The 20,500-nt window shown below is 48.3% G+C and overlaps 3 protein-coding genes across 3 annotated transcripts in view; 2 read left to right on the forward strand and 1 right to left on the reverse strand.

Moving 5' to 3' along the window:
• LOC102045850 (serine protease 48) overlaps positions 1-20,500 on the forward strand; it is a 235,877-nt gene that overhangs the window by 25,407 nt on the left and 189,970 nt on the right. The window lies entirely within an intron of this gene.
• Positions 551-3,560, forward strand: LOC102059193 (antimicrobial peptide THP2-like). Its single transcript, XM_055714016.1, has 4 exons — positions 551-701; positions 1,776-1,854; positions 2,528-2,648; positions 3,329-3,560. Exons 2-4 carry the CDS (start codon positions 1,797-1,799, stop codon positions 3,342-3,344), a joined length of 195 nt encoding a protein of 64 aa, XP_055569991.1. The 5' UTR covers positions 551-701; positions 1,776-1,796; the 3' UTR covers positions 3,345-3,560.
• On the reverse strand, positions 8,999-10,988 carry LOC129736341 (ostricacin-2-like). Its single transcript, XM_055714027.1, has 2 exons — positions 9,875-10,988; positions 8,999-9,129 (listed from the first exon to the last, which is right to left on the reverse strand). The coding sequence occupies exons 1-2, from the start codon at positions 9,930-9,932 to the stop codon at positions 8,999-9,001; spliced, it is 189 nt and encodes a 62-aa protein (XP_055570002.1). The 5' UTR covers positions 9,933-10,988.

The raw sequence follows: 20,500 nt of genomic DNA on the forward strand, positions 1-20,500 counted from the left end.
AGTCAGGAGCTCTGCAGCCTGAGGGTCCAGAGACAGCCTTTGGCACTGGATGTCCTAAACTGCTGTATTTTCCATCAGCTGGAAGGGCGTACAGGGGCATAACCATGATACACTTATCCTATTTCTGTACATTTTATGCTCTCTACTTAGACATCTTCAGTGGCCACTGGCTGCTAGGCCAATGGACATCTGGTTTAGTTTCTTACGTCCATTCTGTGTTCTTATATTCTGTATTTATAGAACAGAAAATAAAGTAACTGGGAGTGCAGGGAAGCACACAGACGTTTTGTATTGCAATGGATTATGTTAAGCAGGAACAGTTCAATGTATGTCCCAAGACATTTGTCACATACCACGGTGGTTTAACGTATCTTACACAAACTGGAGTGTCACAAGAGGTATTGCATGAGTAACCTAGGTTTTTCCAGAAGAAAAGCTTCAATAGGTTCAGAGAGAAACCCTGCTTTTTCACTGCAAAATGAAGAGCAACTTGATTCTTGTTGGATTAGAAGTCACCAAAAAAAACCCCCAAAACCGGGTGATTTTTTGATTGGCTCAACGTGTGCTGACAAGAGGAAGCAGTTGTCACTCCCCCTAAGAAACATATTATAAAAGAGGCTGTAAACCTTACAGCCAAAGCCTTCTGGAGGGAAGGGACCAAGAGCTGGTCTTGTTTGTCTTCTGGGCTTACCTGACACCTGGTAACTTCTCAGTTCTTTTCATTCTTTCTTTCAATGTCTGCTGTTGTCTTTTCCTCAAAACCTGCCCCCTCCACAAAACAACCCCCCAAACCTCTGCATTATTAACCTAAATTTTAGGTTACTAAAAAGGGTTAATCTAAGTTTTCCTGAAATTGCACGAGTTGAATAAGTAGTTCAAATATGTGCTAATACCTAGAATACTTTGATAAAAATACTCTGCTTACTAAGTCCTAGGGAAAAATCTGGCTGGGTCAGGTTACTTTAGAGGTCTGTGGTCCAGAGAAATTAGCAATGTCTTTGATGGAACGCAGTATGGTGTTTTATATCTGTGCCTCTACGTTAAGAACTTTATTTCATTTTCAGAATTATTAACTTTGCCTGCTTGTTTCTTCTGATATTTTCAAATACATAGAAATTTGTGTAAACTTTTAATACTAATTTCAAAGCTGATTTTGGCCATGCTGTACCATTCCATTTGCAGAAATATGACATCTCAGCACAACCTCATTTCCCTTCCTTGCTTAAGGGAAGATAATTTCTGATGGATCAGAAGATTCTCAAATGCCAAGATATATGACATTAAATACCACTTCTTTATCCATAAGCCCCTTTCTAGGCTATCTAATCCCGTTTTGCTGATATTATTTCAATTATGAACTCTTTCATTGAAGGCATTGCAAATTTCTGAAGTTTATAAGTTTGACTGTATATTCACCTTATTTTGCTTACTGTTGTTTATTTATTAGATAAAACATTTAACTAAAAATGAAATCATGATTGCAGTTTGGCTAAAGACTACTTGCAAAGTGTGAAAGAAATCTGAGTGATCAAACTATTAAAATAACTTAATGATCACATATCCTGAAAGCATGTTACCCTGTATAAATTAACTTTTTCCCAGAAATGCTGGCACAGCACCCATGATTTCATATGGGTATTACTGGTTATTTTTGAAAGTTTGAAGAAAAGGGCAATAAAAATGCTATTTTGATTAACAAGCATTTGTACAGTTCAGAAGACTGTAGATCCCAGGGACTGTCTATCATACACCTTCCTTGGTCCTTTTCCCTACAGTGACACAGCAAATCTGCGGTCATGAAGATCCTTTACCTGCTCTTTTCTCTCCTCCTTTTGGCACTGCAGGTTTCTCCAGGTAAGATGGAAAATAGATGCTAGAAGGGGATTTTTGTGCACCTGAAGTAAACTTCCCAGCACATTTTAACCACTACTGGTTAAAAATGCTAGAAACTAAACAGGATTTAGTCAAACAGCTCATTGCCTGCTCCCCTATGAAAATGGTTTCAAGGGTGGAGAAATTACAGCTTCTGAAGAAAAGTGATTTTTCACTTCTTGTGTCTTCCTAAAAAGATTGTGCTAAACGCTCTGGTTTTAGATGCCTGAGATGGTGTCTGTGGTGGCCATGATCTTTGGATAACAGCACACTCAGCAGTGGATTGCAGATGAAAATGAAGCCTGGCCAACTCTTTTCAGATAGGAGCCAATATTAAAGCCTCTGGACCCATGACACTTTTCCATAAAGTAAAGGACAATGAGTCAGGAGGTTTCTATCATTCTCCATCTGGACTTGAAGGCTATACATTTAGATGCACTGTGAGCTAAGGATCCCATCTCTGCAAGGTGTAGACCTGCATTGTAATCTCACCTCTTACATGGCCTTCCAATATGGCCAAATTTGGGCACCAGTCCTCAAGGCAAGTTAGTGGTAAAGGCAGCTCAAGGAATGGGAAGCCCTGCTGGCGTTAGGGCTGCATTGCCTTGCCTTGCAGAATGAGAGGGAAGGAATTTTTTTTTTGTTATTGTTGCAGGTTTGTCTTCACCCCGGCGGGACATGCTTTTCTGTAGACATGGGTCCTGTCACTTTGGAAGATGTCCCTTCCATATGATTAAAGTTGGAAAATGCTTTGGGTTCCGCTCCTGCTGCAAATTGTGAGTTTGACATTCACCAAGGCTTGTCTGCAGTATGAGCAGACAAATCTACTTTGCCTGTGTCCTTAACCCCAAGGTGCTATTGAGATTGACTGGATATAAGGAAAAAACCTATTACACCATGAGGACAGTCAAATGTTGAAGCAGGTTGAGCTCCACTGTGCTTTTTCTCCTGATATGTGCACCATGATCTGCCCCAGCAAGAAAGGTAAAGCATGGTCGGAGATGTCAGCCTTGTGCTGTCCCAGCAACATTTGACCACTTTACAGTTCCTATGTCAGAGCAAAATAGCAGGGTTTGGTAGAAGTGGGTTGCTGTGCTCTATGGGGGGATTCCGTTATGCTGCAGAGTGCCATCAAATGTGTGCACAACATGTGACAGTGTTGTAAAAACAAATTATCATGTGAAAGGTAGCCTTCTATTTTCACTCAGGATTTCACTCACACATTCACCACAATATAAAAGGATATCAATTTAATTCCCTACTTTTCCTGAAGCAATAGGAAAACACTCTTCTTACTCACAGGTATGAGTGCACAGGGCTGTCCCAGCATGACTACTACACATAGGGTATTTTGAAAAGTATTTATACCCAAGAGGAAAATATGCATGGACTGAGAGTAAGTAGGGAGAGAATACAAGCAGAAAGAGAATCTGAATATTTTTTTTTCTTTGTGCAGGCCATGGCGTGTATAAAGACTTCATGGAGTGTCCATTCAAGAGCGATGAAAATTTCTCCTAACCCTAGGAATTTGCTTTGAATACCCTTACTGCTAAAACCACCACATCCTGCTACAAAGCCTCATGCATCTCTCATTTTTATTCCAAGAAGCTTTATGATGTAGAATAAATCTAAATATATTCTGCATTGCTTTCCCTCCTTTTAAATAAATTGTTCTTGCTTAGCATTCATATTGCTGAAACATGGGTGTTTGTTGCGTGGGCTGAAGGCAATGATCCTACCTGGGTTTTGACACACAAACCCCAGAGGGCAACAATTTACTGTGCCAGCTGCTCCTTAATTTGAGCATTTTGGAGACTTATAGCTGTCCAGGGATAGACAGACAGGGACTGAAGACCTTACCCTCCAGTACCAAGAGACAGTTTGACTGAAAGGACTCAGTTTTTCCCTTGGTGGGATATGTTCAGATGCCAAAATCCTTTATTTCTTACTATGCAGAAATATTTTCTTGGAGAAAGAGAAATAGAAATAACTAGAAACCCAGACGCCTACCATCCATTAAAACATCAGCATGTGAAGACTCTGTGTTCTGGCTTCTGGAAGATACTCGTGAGCATCTCAGGAAGGATGTAAACCTATTTTCTTTTTTTTTATTAAAAATACTGCAACATTTTATAGCAGTTCTTTTCTCTCCAGAAGTTGTTTGTCCTGTAATTTCACAGCAACAGTTGTAAGTTTTGGTGGAATTTTCCAGCTGTCCCTCTGAGAAGGTGCATAAAAGACAATAGGTGGAGAACAGATTATACTGGTCTCTCTTCATTAGCTCCTCTCCCACTCCCTCCACCATATGGCACACTCCCTTCAGTTCTCTCTTGGGATACACACACTTCTGAAACATTCAAGAGGCGATTCTGTTTGCCTGCCTCTTGCAGTGTTATATGTCCTATGACTATTCTTTGCACTTCCTAGCAGGGAACAAATTTATCCTCAGGTATCCCACCCGACTTCTAATCCTCTGTGGCATGATTTCCTATACTCAAGTCATGGTGATAGTTAACATAACTCAAAATCTTTGGAAAATGCATGTTTGGGGGGCATCCATGCCTGGACAAGTTGTAGACACAGCCTAGTGCTAGAAGACTGTCTGGCCCTGTCATACAGTGGGACAGCTGTCAGGGCTTGCTCATACATCAAAGGGAGCTGAGAGGGTACTGATGGCTCTCAGAGGGAACGTATCCAGAGGAGGTATTCAGCATGGAACATGGCCATGCATTCAGACAAAATCTCGTGCTTCAGGACTCTTCTCAGTGCATTTACAGCAGCTAGATTCTGTCTGCCATCAAAAAGCAGTTCAGAACTGATTGGGCAGATTTTAGAAAAATGCCTCAAAATGTTTATTTCATCTTTTTTCTTCTTTGGTGTAGGCTGTAGACTTGCTTTCTATCTGACATGGCAAAGAGAAAAGTGAAGAGAATGCATAGGAGGCTTATAGTCAGAAGCAAGTCCAGCACTCTGTATCAAGACTGGGAAAAAGACACCATAACAGACACAAAGCAGTGAAAATCTGTGCCTAGAAAACATCAGGGTGTTTTCGGTTGTCAACATGACAGAAGTTATAAATTTTGCTGAGAAATGCAAACATACAAAGGAATTAGCTTACAGAGAACACAGTTGTTAACTATTACTTAACCAGCAGATAACCAGGTTTATTATATTATATTTACTTCTAGCTCAAATGCATTACGAAAATGTAACATCTAGCTTGCTGTCCCTTGTAGGATTTCCTACACTAAACAGTGTTCAATGGTGTTACTGAACTAGACACAGAAGGTCCTTAAAAGATCTGGTTTATGACAGTTAAAGTTACAGATTTTAACTTCTACAACCCTGTAATAGACTGGACTTGCAAGCGGTCTTGACTCTTCCACAGCAGCACATGGCAGAATATCACACAGAACTAGAAATGGCACTGCTGCCAATGTCCAAGCAACTGAAGCCATCCTCACCATTCTGTTGGTTCTCCTGACTCTATTGCTTGTGATGGGAGCCTAGCCACTGCTGTGTTTGTGGCCACCCAGATGAAATCAGAGGAACTGAACCCCCTCAAATGTGTTGCACACGGTATATGTTGTGGTAGGTGTGGTATACATACTTCACAGGTCACATAATACTTGGTACTGAAACGCTTCTTGTCTCAGCCCCTCTTTCACCTCCTGCAGTTCTGCCTGAACTTGTCCAAATGCTTAATACTCCCTTGAGTGGTACCGCTTGGCAATGTGACCTTTGATAGTCATGTCTGGGAATGAAGTGTGCACTGTGGAAGTGAAGGACAGGAAGTGTCGTTATTTCTCAACACAGCAGGTGTTTGTGGGTAGCTGGCCACCAGCTGTTGAGGTTTCTCTACAATTCAAAAACTGAAATTTCTTGATGATTTTCAAGCCTCCATCTTTACCTTGACAAAAATTCTGGCCTCAGGATACTGCTTGTTATGAGTGGCCAAATGTCACCCTTATTCTGGTCCTTGTCCTTGGCAGCCACAGGCACCAGCAGTAGCAGATACTTATGGAGGTCTGTGCTGGGCAGTATGTCCCTTGGGTGGGTACTGCCCTTCCTGGAGGTCCCAGACTCCTCATCATATTGCTCCATCACACTGTAACCCTCCTTGTTGCAGGCCCTGCTGGGAGCTATGCTGCTCCACACCCCATCCCACCACACAGCAGGGAGGGACCTGCCTTGCCCTCATCAGCACTTGAGCAGATGCCATGGCAACCCCCAAAGAGACCTTTGTAGAATTTAGAGGGAAATAGATCTCCCAGGCTGGCTGTCCAGTTGCCCCTCAAGGTTACATTTCAGAGGGGTCCCATGGATCAGATGGGTAGTCCTACAGGGAGTTAGCAGGGTGTCTTCTCCTCTCCATCCATCTGGAGACAACCTGAGTCTAGACTAGCTGCTCTCACCCTTCCTACAAAATGCCTCTATGATTGTGATCCACCTGTGAGTAAATGTGTGGGTGTATTCATGAACGTGTGTCTTCATAAGAAGTGACTCTGGTTGTTCTGGTGAAGGAATAGGCCACCTTCAGCCATCGTTGGCTTTCCAGCTGGGTATGCAGCACTTGGCAGAGATGCTGGGCTTCTGTTTGCTGGTATTTGTTTCCATCATGTTTCACTGGGTAACTTAATCCAGCTCTCACTTACTATGATGATGGCTCTATGCTCTTTATTTTTCCAAATCACACGAAAACATTAAAAAAGTGTCTGCAGTTTTGACTCCAGGGATATAGCTTGGCAGCAAAACTCTACCGAGTGATGGAGTCATTGAACAGAAGGGTCAGAAAAGGTTTTCATTTTCTGCCTTACTCAAAAAGCAAACTCATATGTACCATCAGGAAGAAGAGCATGGAGGTACAGTTTTTGCCATCTCGACACAGCTGAACATCCCTCCTAGGGAAAGCCTCAAGCCTTCGGACCCTTGAGTCCAAGGGTCATCTCGCAGGAGACATACAGGGAATGTTCTGTGCTCACTGCAGAGAGGTTTAGCTGTCTGTTTTCAAAACCAGAATTTACATGGAGCTGTGTGTAACAGTGCTGCATGAGAAAGAGCTGTGATAAGCCGAACTCATCACTTGAGAGCAGCTTTTAAGGTCAATTTATTTCCCCTGGTCCTTGCTTGAGCTATTTGCTAGCTTTGACCCTGGCTGTACAATTTGCTGACCAGCCTTCCCAGTTTAAAACTGGAGCTGCCTCACTGCTATGAAGCCAGACTCCCCAGATGGAACCACCTGGCCTTGCTGCTACCTGACAAGTATTTTGGTCACATGCAGACCTGCACATAGACAATCACACATGTTCACCTGCAGCAGCAGCACAGCTTCGTGCGTTGGTTTGTAGAAGGGCTGAGGGCAGTGTCTGATGGCAGAGAGCGGCAAGGCTGGTCTCATAGTGTCCAGATGGGAAAAGAGGAGGAGGCATCCTGTTTCTTCCCTGGAAACCAGAAAACTTTAAGATATAGGTTATCCCCAGCAAGCTTGCAGGTGGCACCAAACTGTGTGCTGATATGTGGCTGACATGCCAGGGGTTGTGTTGCCACCCAAAGTGACCTCAACAGGCTAGCAAAATGGGCTGACAGGAACTGTTGATAGTTCAACACAGAGAAGTGCAGTGTCCTGTACCTGGGGAGGAACAGCCCCATGCACCAGTATATGCTGGGGCCACACAGCTGAGAAGCAGCTTTGCAGGAAGAAACTGGGGGTCCTGGTGGACACCAGGCTGAATATAAGCCAGCAATGGGCCTTTGTGGCAAAGGTTATCCCAAAAGAATCTTGGGCTGCCTTAGATCAACTATTGCCAGCAGGATGAGGGAGGTGATCCTTCCCATCTACTCAACGCTCCTGAGGTCACACCTGGAGGACTGTGTCCAGTTCTGGGCTCCCCAGTCCAAAATAGGCATGGATGTACTGGAAAGAGTCCAACAAAAGACTACCAAGATAATGAAGGAACTGGAGCACTTGTCCTACGAGAAAAGGCTGGGACTGTTCATTCTGGAGAAGAGAAGACTCTGGGGGGATCTTACCAATGTATATAAATACCTGAAGGGAGTGTGCAAAGAGGACAGAGCCAGGCTCTTTTTGGTGGTGCTCAGGGCCATGACCAGAGGCTGTGGGCACACACTGAAACACAGGAGTTTTCCCTCTGAACACTAGGAAATACTTTTTTACTGTGAGGGTGAACTGAGCACTGGCACAGGTTTCCCAGGTAAATTGTGGAGTCTCCATTTAAAAACCATCTGGACACAGGCCTCAACAACCAGCTCTGGATGGCCAACTTGAGCAGGGGGGGTTGAACCAGATGACCTCCAGAGGTCCATTCCAGCCTTAACCAGTCAGTGATTCTGTGATTCTGTGAAACTACATGTCTTTATTCAAGCTGGAAAAAGCAGACTCTACCCAAACAACACCCGGCCCATGATGGGATATCTCCAACCCATGAGCACCCAGCAGGAGCAGCACTTCCACTCCTGCTGTCACACCACCTTGGGATGGCGGAGGCAGGATGGGGAGAGGACATCACGAGATGGTTCCAGCAGCCAGAGGGGCAGGCAACCTGCTCAGAAAGTCCAGGGATTCATCACGGTTTCCTGCATAAGAAAAGCACAGTATATAGTCACCAGTATTTCTTTCTTACGTTCCCTCTTTGTCTACCTCCAGCCTCTCTGCCATTTCTAGTATAAGGACCTGTAGGAAATTACTGGGCAACCCCTCCTCCCAGTACTTATTGCAGATGACTTAGACATGTGCTTTCCTTAGTGATTGCAGTCTGGAATCCAAGGCTCTTTAGAAACCTCAAGGAGATGGTCCTGTGCCTCACACTACACAAAGATCAAACTTCAGTTTCCAACAGCATGGGAAAGTCTTCATGAAAGTCCCCAGTCCGGTCTCACGGGGCTGAGGGGGACTGGGAAGGTGCTGGCTGAATTTGGGCTTCTTCAGCCTGGCACAGGGCAGGCTCAAGCAGCTTTACCAATGAACTTTAAACTCTCCTCCCCTGGCCTTTGCCTCTCAGCATGGATGCAGGAGGGTGTTATCCAGCAGTACGGATACAAAGTGAACAGCGTATCTATTTCGGCCAAGCAAGCAGATGGACAATTCCTGAGTGTTTGACTTTAGAACTTACTTTTTACAGCAAACCATAAATGTTGAACACCTTCCAAAGATGTAATAAGGGTGATAGCAGGTCAAAAAACTACAGACTCCCCCTTCTTGCTTACATTGATCTTCATTTCCTGGATCCAGAGATGCATCTGTACAGTGTAACAGTTGAAAGGAAAAGGTAATTTGGGAGAATATTCTGTAAATTCAGAAGGCCTGGCACTCCACTAGGATTTCAACCCACCTTGTGGGCCAAGTATTAAAATGACCATAATTGCACCTTCAAGAGCAAGTTAACTGTTGAGAAGGACTATCAGCTAAAGCCCTGAGGCACAGGTACCCCTGGCCGTTTCTGGTACAAAGGGATATTTTCCAACCTCCCGCTGTCTCTGCAGAAGGACTGGCTCATCCATAAAGCTTTGGCTAGCTCAGCCAGCCTGGGGTAGAGGGCTTTGATATCACAGAATCACACACATCTAGGGGTCCTCCAAAGGTGCTAAGTATCTGTGATAAGACAATGGACTTCCCATTCATATTTTTGCCTGAGCGGGATTAGGCTGCATAGGCTGAGACTTCAGCGATTGCAATGGGAGCTCACCCTCCAGAGCAGCAGCTAAATGCCCAGTGTGGAGCCCAGAGCTCAACCCCTCCCTAACCCACAGAAGGAGTCAAGCTGTTATTCCTGGATGGCTCTCTCCACACCAGCCCCTCTGTTCTCAGAGGAAGGGGCACTGTGAGAGCATACTTTGGTGTGTCCCATTGCATAACTTCTTATGCTGGAGCAAAGCCACAAAACCATTTCTTCCTTTAAGCATCCCTAAAAAGTATGGTCGCTTCCTGCATGATGGAAAACCCGGCTGAGGGGGGTTCACACCTCACCCCATCTCCCCCTCTCACCTGCAGCACCCTGGACCAGCAGGATGAAGAAGGGGAAGAGTACATACAGGAGATTCATGGCTGACGCCTCTCACAGGTCTTCACCTTCAGGGGAGATACCAAAGCAACAAGGGCACTGGGGGACCCCAGGCAGTGTTGAAGCCTAGGCAGGGTGCTATACCAAACTGCAGATGTGTTATCCTGAACAAAAGAAGATGGTGTTGTCAGCTGCCTACTGACAAGAACAACAGCTACATATGCAGCTTCCTGAATAGCTTGCAAATGGTTCAGGAAGTTTCAGGCAATGCAGTACCTAAACACATATATTTCAGTCATCTTCCTTAAGCTTTCTCCCAAACACAGACTAAATCTTCAGTCTGGTGATCTGTGCTGTTTTAAGTAAAAAGGCAGCTGATGCTATTAAGAGAATGCAGTCAGAAAACTTAAGTACCTTGGGCCTTACACGTGGCACACTTGTCTCTAAAACAGACCTAAATATAAATACTATATAGTTTGTAAAAATATAAATAGGGAAACAGAATCAAAGGGAAATAATAGGTATGCTTTCCACTGTACTCATTAGATAAGGGTTACACTTAGTGTCTGTGCTCTCCTGCTTCTGCGTCCCCTTACCAAAGGCAAAGTAGAGAAGGTTTGCACACTTTGGAGATACTTGTGCCAATGGCCAATACAAGAGCAATAGTAAAGCTAAGTCATGAAATAATTCTGTGCAGCAGGTCCCCAGTTAGGAACAAGAAGAGAAAGAAATGTCTCAGTGTCCAAAGATCAGGAAAACACAACCTTTCGAGTTAACTGAAGGCTGAAAGAATGGAAACTGTACTGCTGAATGGAAAGTGGCTCCTCCAAGTTATAGAATTCCCACTATCCCAAACAGAAGACCCTGGTGTCCCTCTTCAAACACCACAGAAACTTTCCAATCTCTCCTGTGCCAGGTTTCCCCTGTTTCAGCAGATTCCAAGCTCTAATTGGAAAGGATTCGTATTTTCAATTTATATTTTTCTCTAGAAAGCTCAGATACATCATTATGTGAACAGATATAACCAACCGTTTAGATGGTTCCACTATGATGGAACTTCAACAGAGAGATTGAATGGTGGTCAGCCTGAAAGACAGCCCATAGTTACTTGCCTGACAAGGGAAGGTCTGGGTCTTCAGACCGCTACAAACGTGCCAGGGATCACTTGTACCCAGATGCCCTTGGGGTCAGGGAATACCACTTTGCCTGAAACACTCTGGTTTTATACCACTGCTGCTGGGTGAGACATGCTTATTCCCATGGCCACATCTCCCCTTGGCCAATCAGAAAGTGACCCATCTGCATGGGGAAGATGTGGTTGCCATCTTGAGGTTGTCCCTCCCTGTGGCAACGGGAGAGGCTGAGATGCCTCCCTGGGGCTGTTGCAAATTTCACCGTTATCCTCATGCAACACCTCTTGTGACACCCCACTGCACAGCAGGCACATGGGCTGTGGTGGCTTGGCGTGAACTGCCAGAACTTTGACAACAGCAGCCAGTCTCAATAAGGTTTCCCTCCTTTCCTCCTCCAATCTGACAAAATAATCAGTTAGCATGGAATGTGCAAGAACATAGAACTGTAGAGTGGTTTGGGTTGGAAGGGACCTTAAAGATCTTCTAGTTGCAACCATTTGCCATGGGCAGGGACACCTTCCACTAGACCAGGTTGCTCCAAGCCCCGTCCAACCTGGCCTTGAGCACTGCCAGGGATGGGGCACCCACAGCTTCTCTGGGCAACTTGTGCCAGTGCTCACCACTCTTACAGTGAAGAACCCTAATATCTAATCTAAACCTACCCTCTTTCAGCTTAAAGTCACTCCCCCTTGTCCTGTCACTACATGTCCTTGTGAAAAGTCCTTCTCCAGCTTTCTTGTTGGCCCCTTTAGGTACTGGGAGGTGCTCTAAGGCATCTACAGAGGCTTGTCTTCTCCAGGCTGAACAACCTCAAGTCTCTCACCCTGTCATCATAGCAGAGGTGCTCCAGCCCTCTGATCATCGTAACAGCTCTCTGGACTCAGTCCAACAGGTCTATGTCCTTTTTATGCTGGGGGCCCCAGAGCTGGACGCAGGGCGGCAGGGGAGTAGAAGGGGAGAATCACCTCCCTCAACTTGCTGGTCATGCTGCTGGTGACGCAGCCCAGGGTAGGGTTTGCTTTCTGGGATGCAAGTGCACATTGCGGGTCATGTTGAGCTTCTCACCAACCAACACCCCTAGTCTTTCTCCACAGGACTGCTCTCAATCCAGTCTCTGCCCAGCCTGTATATGTGCTTGGGATTGCCCCGACCCATGTGCAGGTCTTTGTACTTGGCCTTGCTGATCCTCATGAAGTTCACATGGGCCCACCTTCCAAGCCTGTCACAGTCCCTGTGGATGGCATCCCTTCTGTCCAGCTTATTGATCGCACCACACAGCTTGGTGTCATCAGCAAATTTGCTGAGGTGCACTTGATCTCACTGTCTATGTCACCAACAAAGATGCTAAACAGCACTGCCCCTGAGGAACACCACTCATCACTGGTGTCCACTTGGACATAAAATCTTTGCTGCAATAATTTGAGTGTGACCATCCAGCCAATTCCTTATCCACTGTGTGGTCCATCCATGAAATACATGTCTCTCTAGTTTAGAGACAAGGATGTCATGCAGAACAGTGTCAAATGCTTTGCACAAGTCCAGGTAGATGACAGCAGTTGCTCTTATCCACCAGTGTGGTAACGTCATCATAGAAGGCCACCAAATTTCTCTGGCACCATTCACCCTTAGTGAAACCGTGTTGGCTGTCACAAATCACCTCCTTATTTTCCATGTGCTTTAGCAAAGTTTTAAGGAGGATCTGCTCCATGTTCTTGCCAGGCACAGAGATGAGACTGCCTGCTAACATGAGGAACATTATAAACTTTGTTACCTTTCAAAATTATAAGAAAGGGTTTATCTCTGCTTATATTTGAAATGTCAACAAATGTTTTGGAAATAACATACTGATTGCTGCATGCATTTATGAGCTGATGCTCAAATGCACACATATATCAGCATCCACTTCACTGCTACCATGTAAGTCATGTCATATCATGCATGGGTAACAGCAAGTATCATTTATCCATTGATATTACTCCTTTTGCAGCTGTTTATTCTCTAGCTCCACTATATTAAACTCATGGGTGGGTTACTTTCCACAACACCATCAGTCAATCAGTTGCTGACATACTCATGCTGACATACGTGTGCATGGAATAAGACATATATTTAACTTTACGGGGCAAAAGCCTGCGCTTGCAGAAATGTTGAGGTCACTGGCTGTTGACAGAGAATAGTGTTGCAATCTGTTTTTCTGAGGCAGGCAGAGAGGCGAATACCCTCTAATTTCTCCCTGCTGGATGACACTTCTGGACATTTCCAGGTTGTGGTCCATGAGACCCACTGGAACAGTCACCTCGAGGAAGAGCTGGGCAGCAAGCCTGGGAGACCTACATCCCCTCCATGGCCTGAAAGGATGTCTGTGGGGGCTGTGTGCAGGATCAGGCCCCATCAGGAGGATTATTACAGAGATAGAGGCTGTGGGACTGGTAGAGGGCTTGATGCTGTGGGGCTGCCACGAGGGAGGGAGCTGAGTAGTGACTGCATTTGATGGACATGGAGGTCCCATTCCAAATCAGAGGTGGTAATTCTGGGGCCTCTGGGTTGGGTCACGTGTGCAGCTGTGTCCATACCCACACATGGGACACACCACCCAGCACAACCCTGAACAAGAAGCTGTGGCTGCCAGGGACAAGGGACACCCGTGTTGGGCAGGAACAGGACAGGGCTCCCACTCCACAGGAGGGAGCAGAGCAGCTCCATCACACCCACAGCAAACACCCTGGCTCCCAGCTCCCACGCAGCTGCCAGGCAAGAGCATCCCCAGGGACAGCCATGGTGGTGACCCCCAGCACCCCAGGCACTTCGCCTGCCCCCAACCCACCACCACCCCCAGGGCCAACAGGCACGGCACACTCTCTGTCACAAGGAAACGGCCACATGGCACACCCACTGCAATGCCAAACTGCTCGTCTTTATTCCAGCCGGGAAAAGCAGCCTCTGCCCCAACGGCACTGGGCCCATCACGGGATGTCTCCAACCCACGAGCACCTGGGCACTCAGCAGGAGCAGCGCTTCCATTCCTGCTGTCACACCGCCTGGGGACAGCAGAGGCAGGGAGGGGAGAGGACAGCAAGAAGGGGAGAGGATGCCAGGAAGAATACGGGACAGCAGGAGATGGTTCCAGCAGCCAGAAGTGAGGAGATGAGTTCCAGGAGCCAGAAGCAAGGGGATGACGTCCTGCTCACAGGGTTCAGGTATTCAACCCCACACACTATATGAAGAAAGCAGAGGAGCACATGAGCTGTTGTAAATGACTTTTCCTCCCACCCCTCCTACCTGCCCTGCGATGACACGCAGGCCTGTGGTGCCAGAGAATCAGGCTCAACAGACATGAAGTTCAGTGCTTATGGCAAACAGTTGGGATCCCTGTTATCTTAGGGGTGGCAGCCCTGGCCCCAGGGCTTTGCAGATGCAGCAAAACCAGGATCGTGTCCTCCATGCTGCAGAGGGACAGCAAACGCTTCACACTCTGCTGCCTTGGAAGAGCCCTCTGCAAAGCCCAAAGGAGCCTCATGGGACTGAAGGAGAGTAGAAGGTGCTGGCTGACCTTGGGATCCTTCAGCCCCACTCAAGGCAGGGCTAAGCAGATTTCCTTTCCCTCCCTGGCCTCTGCCTTGGAGCACGTATAGCACTGACCCATCAGCAAGTCGTGGACACTTAAACACAAAGCAACTCTCTCTGCAATCACAGGGCCATCTGTCATTCCAAAACTTACTTCTTGCAGCAGAAGTAAAACCTTGAACATCTTCCACTGATGACAAATGGGTAACGGCACTTCAGAAATCCACAGTAACCGTTTTGACGTTGACATTCTTTCTCATTGTTTATGCCCAAGGGAGATCCTGGAGAGTAAAAACGGTCAAAAAGAGTGAACATGGGTTAAATGCAAAAACTATGTGTGATTCCCAAGCGGCAAACACTTTCTCTGGATGTCTGCCATGTGCACCGAGCACCAAACCAAACATCTTTACCTCTCCAGCACGAGATCACCTCTCCTGCAGCAGCATGTGCACACGTGGGGAAAGTCAAAGGGAAGGACCAGTGTGAGGCACGGGAAGCACCGTGCTGGCTCCTCAGCCACCCGGAAAGTCATCAGAGCCAACCCCTCCCCATCCTGTGTGTATCTACCCAGTTCTATCTCTCTCTGACAAATCTGGTCCCTTCCCCGGACATGGGAGACACCACTGATAGGGGCTCACACCTCCTCCCACCTCCCCTCTTCCCCTCTCACCTGCAGCACCCTGGGCCAACAGGAGGACAAAGGGGAAGAGCAGGTACAGGATCCGCATGGCTGACGCCTGTCCCTCGTCTTCACGGGGCTGCAGAGAAGACACATCAGGACCACAAAGAAAGGACAGGGACAAGGCTGGGCACACGCTGAGCCAAAAAGCACAGTCTCCAACAAAAAGAGATAATAATGATCCCCCTTGCATCACAACTTCACGGGTATCTTGGGAGCATTTCAGGGAGCACCAGCCTGCTGGGCATTCTGGACGTTATTTCATTGTCTTCTTCACAGGTCTTCCTGATGTTCTCCACAAAACACAGGCTGGAGGATTCACGCCTAGTTGTCAGCATTTTACTCCCAACAACACCCACTGAAACTCAGGTCATAAGGAAAGAGAAATGACTTTTACACGTTACAGTCCCTCAGAACATCTGCAGGGCCTGCGTGTGTCCCCTGTGCAGAATTTTCCAGAGGGACAAGATGAAGGGATGACACCAGGTATACTTCCCAGCATAGTCTGCAGACCAGGATTAACGCTAGGGCATTTGCTCTCTCCTTTCTGCCTCTTCATAATCAAATGCCCGAGCAGAGGAGGCTTGCTCCTCAGGAGATGCTTCTGCCCACATGCAGTCCCATGCCACTAGCCAAAGCAGGGTCAAGAAATGAGGGAAATGCTTGTGCCTGGAGATGCCACGTCATACGAAGGCTTGGCCGGTGCTCTCCATCACCTCAACCAGTCCAAAGCACCCTGCCTGTTCGCCTCTGCTCCCCTGGGCTCAGGAAGGTCCTCCCAGCTGGGCTTGGGAGTGCCCATCCTCAGCTCCAGACCGTTCCTCGACTTGCCAGCAAAGACCCTCCCCAGCCCCACTCTCACCGCCCCTGCCCCGTGCAGCACCGACCCAGGGAGGAGCAAGAGGGCAGGGAAGCGTCTGGGTGGCCACAGAGGGAAAATTAATCAACGCTGTGAGTTAACTGAAAGGATGGGAAACCTCCGTACTGCTCTGGGAAAGTATCTCCTTACTGCCCTGAGGAAAGTCCCCATTCCCCCAGCACAGAGGAGCTGAGTCCCCCCTCCAGCATCCAGCCACCTTTCCAGCCTCTCCCGTAATGAAGGAAACCTTTAGCTGCATCGGCCACATGCCCCGGGCTCTTAGGACTCATGTGAAGGTTTTTATTCTCTTGCCCGGGCAGCACTGATGCCCTGATCCTATGCGTGGATGCTTCCAGCAGTTTCTCATTTAGGTGCACCTGGGGTGAGGGGACTTGAACAGAGAAGCTGAGTGGGCAGTTTTCCAGAAAGAGACCTGTCAATTACCTACCTGACGAAGGTACCGGTGGTGTCCAGGCTGTAACAAAGCCAGCAGGAATCACGCCCAGGTGCCCTGGCGTCCAAGCAGTGTTGTTTTGCCTAAAACACCCTGGTTTTACACGGCTGCCAGTGGGTGGGAGATGGGCGTATTCCTGCTGGCGCATCTCCCCTTGGCCAATCAGAAGGTGACCCATCCATGTGGGGGTGATGGGGTTGCGCCTCATCCCTCTCTGATGCAATGGGAGAAGCTGAGGTACCTCTTGAGGCTGTTGCAATCTGCACCGTTATCCTCATGCAACACCTCTTGTGACACCCCGCTGCACAGCAGGCACACAGGCTGTGCTGCCTTGCTGAAAAATCTTTGGGGTGGACAAAGTTTCTGGCTGGTGCAGACACCAGTGTCAGCCCAGTCCCAGAAGGGGTTAGTCCTTGTCTGTCTCTTCCCACCCAACTGAATAATCGGTTAGAGTTTGGTGGCTGAGACCACACCAAGTATTGAAAGCTCTCCCACCTCTGGACACTGCAAGAACATCTGCTTCTGGGAGCAAATGTCTGTGCACCTGATGTGTCCAAGGGTGATAAGCATGACACTATCTCTCTAGCGACTGTTTAGATAAAGGGAGAGCAACACCAGGATACATATTAAGGTCTGTAAACCAGTGATCCAACACATCTGCCTCTCCCCCTAAAGCCACTCAAGGTGAAGAAACACAGGACAGACATAGTCGCTGCTTGTGAAGCCACTGCGATTGATGCCCTTCATGCCATCGAGCGAAGCGGCAGTCCTTGCAGAGCAGGTGGGAGCTGTGCCACTTGCCTGACCTGGGAACTGCCTCTCAAGGTGTTTGGAAGAGCAATCTGGTCTCCCCAGTTCCAAGGGGTTACCTGCTGTGGGTTTTGGTAATGGACTCTGGCTTCTGCGCCTCTTCTCCTTGCATGCCTCTGAGAGCACAAGGCACAGTGGAAAGGCAACAATCACAAAACAGGTGGAAGACAGCTTCTGCATGCTTAGCAGAAGCAGAGGTCCCACCCACCCAGAAAACTGGTCCAGTTTTTTTCTGGGAGAACTGCCTGAAGAGAAGCAGCGGAAGTTCCGTTTTGTGGTACAGCAGCAGCTTGGTGGGGGTTTCTGATGAGCAGGGATGCAGTGTGTGTGTGTGTGTGTGTGTGCCCCCCAAGAGGTGTCCAGCAACCCACAGCGCCCAACGGCCCTTACACAAGGCAAGATGACACAAGACCCCAGTCTGGAGGGCTGGGCACCCTTCTCAGGGGTGTTCAGAAGAGGAAAGCCATGCCTCCTTCCCTCTGGTGGGCAGAGAAACAGGAAAAGGAGCTTTTGGGCTGGACATTTTGAGGAACCAGCGACTCCAGCCTGTCCTCCGTGCTCTCCTCTGCCTGATGCTCCAGGGAGTAGCAGGTAACATTTCAATGAAGGAAGGGTATGGAAAACCAGAGGGTTTAGCTGTTACTACAGTGAAGCTGCCCAGTAGATTATCAGCTCTCCCTACAGACACAATGCAGATGCAAGGAGGCAAAGCCCAACTTTGAGGCACAGATATTTCTATTTTCCTCCACTGAGATCATGAGCCACATGTAGCTTTTCCTGGTTGCTGTGGTGTGCCCCCAGAGGTCCCACACATGCCATATCTTTCAGGAAAGTCTTTTGTGGCAGGTTCTGCAGCTGGGACCAGAGCTGGCAACTCATAACCACTCTCCCGCTCCAGGGATGAGTTTTTGCCACCACCTCTGTCCCTCCTGGCCTACACCCTTCCAAGTCAGCAGCACGGGGCACAGCAGCCCTGCTGTAGAGGAAGAAGAGAGAGGAAGGCAGATCCTGCTTCCACCCTCAACATCCTCCCTTGTGCCAGGAGGGAGCCAGCAGACACGGCAAAGAGCCTCTCCCAGAGGCTGCTGTGGGACAGTAGTGAGTGTCCAATCCAAGTGCCATAAATATCACCCTGCTTTCCATTGGAAAATTTCCCTTGGCTGTTGCAGAACGAGGAGAATATGCAGCTCAGGGACATGGGGACACCCTTGGGTTGACATTACTGCACTGCCCAGCCTGGGAGCTGCTGCTGCTGCTGCTGCGGCTGCAGCGGCCCAGCATCCTACACCACCTCCTACCAATGCTGCTGGCAGCCCAGCCATCATCTGCAGAGGCTGCAGCTGGTCCTGCGTTTCCAAGCCAGTAAAGAGATTGCAAAGGAGTGTCCCGTGTGTGCACGGATAAACAGACAAACAGAAACGTGCAGTCTGACCCTTCCAGCCCAAATAAAGTCCTGGCCCATTTGGGCACAGACATCTCCTACATAGTGTCCAAGGAGAGTCCTTTGCCTCCGAGCAGCAGGATGGTGCCACCCATGAACTCCTCACCACTTGGGCTGAGAACCCATTGCAAGAAAGGACCGTTACCCACCACAAAGAGAGACTGACATGGAAGAAAGGGTTTGGAAAAAGAAAGATGTCTGAGCCTGTGAAGACCAGGACAGGGCTCCCACTCCACAGGAGGGAGCAGAGCAGCTCCATCACACCCACAGCAAACACCCTGGCTCCCAGCTCCCACGCAGCTGCCAGGCAAGAGCATCCCCAGGGACAGCCATGGTGGTGACCCCCAGCACCCCAGGCACTTCGCCTGCCCCCAACCCACCACCACCCCCAGGGCCAGCAGGCACGGCACACTCTCTGTCACAAGGAAACGGCCACATGGCACACCCACTGCAATGCCAAACTGCTCGTCTTTATTCCAGCCGGGAAAAGCAGCCTCTGCCCCAACGGCACTGGGCCCATCACGGGATGTCTCCAGCCCACGAGCACCTGGGCACTCAGCAGGAGCAGCGCTTCCATTCCTGCTGTCACACCGCCTGGGGACAGCAGAGGCAGGGAGGGGAGAGGACAGCAAGAAGGGGAGAGGATGTCAGGAAGAATACGGGACAGCAGGAGATGGTTCCAGCAGCCAGAAGTGAGGAGATGAGTTCCAGGAGCCAGAAGCAAGGGGATGACGTCCTGCTCACAGGGTTCAGGTATTCAACCCCACACACTATATGAAGAAAGCAGAGAAGTACATGAGCTGTTGTAAATTACTTTTCCTCCCAGTCCCTCCCACCTCCTCCCCTATGACATGCAGGTGCAGGGAGAGAAGGCTCAAGTGCACAGAGGCAAACTCCAGGAATTTCCATTGGCTTGGACCTGTGCTCTCCTTAGTGGTGGCAGCCTTGGCTCTGAGGCTCTTTAGAGACACCAGGAGGAGGATCCTGTGCTTCACACTACCCAAGGGACAGCCTTCTCATTTGCACAACACAGCTGAGCTTTCCCAAGACTGGTGGGGCTGAGGAGGCACTGTCCAACCTTGGGCTCCTTCAGCCCCACAGCAGGCAGGTCCAAACCCACAAGGACCTTCATTTTCATTCCTTTCATTCCCTGGCATTCATTCGTTCATCAACCTTTTCCTTTCATTCCCTGGCTTTTGCCTCTGAGCATGAATGTGTGAAGGTGTGACCCAAAAGCTGGCTTGAAAGACAGTGAAAACTATACCAAGAGGAGCAAGCCATTTCCAGAACTTACAGTTTGCAGCAGCTCCTGAATATTGAACAAGATCCCATGGTTTTCAGGGGGAAAAGGCAGCCCCCCAAAACGCAGTGTCCTCCATTTCTTCTGCATGGGCTTCTGCTTCCTGGTGCCAAGGGTGATCGTGCACAGAGAAACAGAACAATAACCTGGGGGAGCAGTGTGTGGTTGCAGAAGATGACACTCCCCACATATTTCAAGCCAATAGATGGCTCAGCTTCAACCTCACCATTGCCACATATTCAATAGCAGCATGTCTCACCTAGAAGGACTCTTTCACACCAGTGTGGGTGCACACAGGAGCAGATGCTGAGAAGGACCAGCATGAGGCTGAGGAAGCGCCGTGCTGGCTCCCCAGCTGCATGCTCACTAT

This window comes from Falco cherrug, chromosome 6 (genome assembly GCF_023634085.1).
Source record: "Falco cherrug isolate bFalChe1 chromosome 6, bFalChe1.pri, whole genome shotgun sequence".
Taxonomy (NCBI): Eukaryota; Metazoa; Chordata; class Aves; order Falconiformes; family Falconidae; genus Falco; species Falco cherrug.

Bases quoted from the DNA above. Each gene is read 5' to 3' on its own strand.
- LOC129736341 (XM_055714027.1), bottom strand. From the start codon at position 9,932: ATGAATCTCCTGTATGTACTCTTCCCCTTCTTCATCCTGCTGGTCCAG. The intron at 9,130-9,874 runs GTGAGAGGGGGA...TACACTGTACAG, and splicing joins GCTGGTCCAGGGTGCTGCAG to ATGCATCTCTGGATCCAGGA.
- LOC102059193 (XM_055714016.1), top strand. From the start codon at position 1,797: ATGAAGATCCTTTACCTGCTCTTTTCTCTCCTCCTTTTGGCACTGCAG. The intron at 1,855-2,527 runs GTAAGATGGAAA...TTATTGTTGCAG, and splicing joins GGCACTGCAGGTTTCTCCAG to GTTTGTCTTCACCCCGGCGG.